We start from the raw sequence: 3,318 nt of genomic DNA on the forward strand, positions 1-3,318 counted from the left end.
TAAAATATCTAAATAAATCAAAGAGTCATCAATATTACCCAATAATCTCAAAATAAAAAATGTTACGTAGATGTCTCCATGCATATATCTATGTAAATCGAATTGATTTAATTTGAATTATACATTCTGATACTAAATCGAAGTTATTTTATTCGAATTATTAAAGATTGAGAAATAAGATATTTAAAGTTTCAAATTACATATTGTATAAATATAGTTAATCTTTTTATATTGTATAACTATCTGTTATTTGTGATTTCAACAAAAAAATTCAAGTTTTAACCCTTATGCCACCTTAGAGGGTTATACTTGATATTAATTTTTTCAATATCAAAAATCTCGGTAATGATTCTTCAGATACTAATGAGTCAAAGAATGATTTTAGTGAATTTTTAGAAATCGTTTATTATTCTGTTTATATTCATAAGTTTATAAAAATATAGATTTTCTAAAATTTGAACTAAAATACAAAAATTGAATTTTTATTCTTATTCGTTTTGATTTTTTTGATATTTTATTTGAATCCAAATGGAGGTAATTCGCGCCTCCACCGCCTCCACCATCCTATTCTCTCTTCCATGGTAACCCATTCTCACTTCACCTTCTTCACTCCCAAATGCACGATCCCATTTTCTTCTTCGCCTTCCTCGCTTCTCTCTCACTCCTCTCTCTCACTTTTCTCTCCTTCTCCATCTACAAAAGGTTCTCCAAAACAGATAAACAACACCACCACCCTCCTCCGCCGCAGAACCTGGAAACTCCTAACGATCCAGTCGACGACGGGGTTCCTCGACCCGGAGAAAATGCCCCGACCCACTTGACAAGTTCGGTTTTTTTGGAGGTTTTGCCCTCCGATTCTGCGAAATGGGCGTGCTTGTTTGAAGATAGGGATTCAGTATCTTCCGCTATGGAGGTTCCTGGAGCGGAGCAAAGAGGGAAGAAGAAGAGAAAGAAGGGGAAGAAGAAGAAAGCGAATTCGGGAGCTGAAGAGAGTGAAGGTGCCAATACGGGTTCGGATCCTGGGGTTCATTTTGAATCGGGTTGCTTGTACCCGTTCACTTCTTCAAGCAGCGCTATGCAGAGAAGGATCAAACTGCAGTATGATGAACTCGTCAAGTGCAACGAGTCCAAGAAATTGACACTCGCCCAGGTTAAAAAGAACACATTTTTCTTAGAATTTGAGTATGTTTTTGTTTATATTTTTGGTGTTTGAAACAATAGGAACAAGCTTTTATGGTTAGCTTTCCATGATTAGTTATGGTTTTTGAAACTGTTGTTATGTTTCTGAATTTTCTACCGACTGTTGGATTATGTGATGTTAGTTTAGTTTAGCTTTTGTTAATGAAATCATGGAAAAAGTTTGAGCAATTCTATCTCTTAGTTCTCCACTTAGTACCAGATGTCATCATAGATTTTTCAGAGCCAAATGTTCTTGCTGCTTGCTAAAGAACAATCTTAACTTCTATGTTTTGTAGCAAGATGACTTTTTGTTTTATATTTGAAATTCACAGTTTGTTTATTTTTGCAAATCATGATACATGATGGTTTCCTTTTCATTTACATACATAGAAGTTGGAACTTATAATATTCATTTTCAAAATGAGATAGCAGCACCAATTTTATTTGAATGCCATCCACTTTCAAAATTTAATACTCTACTCTTTTGTAATGCAGGTTGTACAGTTTGCTAATTGTTTGGTTGATGTTAGGAATGAACTACAACACAAGTATGTTCAAGTTTATTCTAAAGCTGTTACTTCAGATTTTTCTATGCTATGTTTTGGCTTTTATTTGCTTAGAACTTATGTGATCTTATTCATCATGAAATTAAAGATTTTTGTTCATCTATTAACTAATGTTATAAAAACAGCTACCCTAAGGTTTTCTATTGATACCATAATCTTGTGAACTTAATATTTTAAATCCAAACTGATTTAACCTGGGGGCTATATATTCAAACTTAGATTTTGTCGTTTTATTCAATCTTGGCTTTAGTAATAATATTCTTTTCAAGTTCTGTTGAATGCTCTAATTGCTTTTACATGCTCTCTTTGTTATAGGGCTGATGCGATCCAACGTAAATTTGTAATAACAAAGGCTTTATTATGCAAGGCAGACAGATCTTCTTTTGATCGACTGCGTCAACAGGTCGGTTAAGTTGAAGCTAGCGAACTTTTGTGTCATAAACTCATCAAGTCTGCATATGGCATCAATGAGTATCTAAAATTTTTTAAGTATTACAGATATACAAGCTTGAATTGGAGCAAAAGAGATTAGAGGAGGATGCTTTTGTTTATAATTCACTTCAACAGCAGCTTAAACTCTCACCAGCATACCAGAAGGTATACTGTTAATTCGAGTCCATCATAAGAGGATTGATAAATATCTTTGTTTCAATTTCGTTGCAGAAATATGTTAATGCTATTTAAATGATGCTTTAGTTTCCCTAAGACATTTTGTATTATCTAGTTAGTTAGCTTGGCTTCTGCTTATAAAGTATCTCTTATATTAATATGCTATGTATTTAACAAAGATGCTTGAAGTTGGGGCTTGCATGGACAAGGCGAAATCCCGTGAACTGGTAGAGAACAGAGACGACGAATTTGCTGACATTTCTTTTGAAGAATTATTAGCACAAGAAAAGAAGGATTCATTCTGGTTAGTTTCCCTTTTACTGTTTCTCTTGTTCCTCTTTCCTTAAGCTTTTTAAGTTCATGAGAGCATCCAATTCACCCAACATTGTTTTGTGTATTTGGACAGAACCAGAGTTAGTTTAGTATGTAAATCCAAAGTTTACAACAGTGTACTGTCACCGTCACAGCAATGTTCTTTTTGGTTCTTTGTCTGTGCCATTTTTGCTTGTTTATGGGACATAGATATGAATACAAAAAACATTTGAGTTTCTTGGTTAGAGATTCTAAATGATATCTCGATATTGGAGTTGGAGAACTATCGGTATTTTGATAGATCACCGAAATAGACATTGTCACTCATATTTTGATAAAGTCATTTTTTTTTTAATTCATGTAAACATATAATATAAAAAAAAACATCATGTGTGAACATATATGGAGCGACATTATCAAACATGAGTGAAAATGTTATTTTCCTAGATCACTAAGCATCTATGACGCACGGACACAGAACACGCCGACACGCGAATTTTAAAATCTTACATGACACGGGGTATGTATATATATAAAATATAAAATATTTTTTAGATAAATTGTAATGATATTTTGATATTTTATTGATATTAAAATATAAATTAAAATTTTTAATTATTTTTAATGTCTTATTTTAATTATATCAAGTATT

General features: G+C 32.6%; 1 protein-coding gene across 1 annotated transcript; it reads left to right on the forward strand.

Annotated features, from left to right (window-relative positions):
* LOC107612880 lies at window positions 552-2,658 on the forward strand (the record flags this gene model as incomplete). The annotated part of the gene is given in 5 exon segments (XM_016314647.1): window positions 552-1,150; window positions 1,675-1,727; window positions 2,061-2,148; window positions 2,244-2,342; window positions 2,534-2,658. Coding segments are annotated over 5 exon segments (964 nt in total), but the record flags the coding sequence as incomplete, so codon positions are not given.

Source organism: Arachis ipaensis, chromosome B08 (assembly GCF_000816755.2).
Source record: "Arachis ipaensis cultivar K30076 chromosome B08, Araip1.1, whole genome shotgun sequence".
Taxonomy (NCBI): domain Eukaryota; kingdom Viridiplantae; phylum Streptophyta; class Magnoliopsida; order Fabales; family Fabaceae; genus Arachis; species Arachis ipaensis.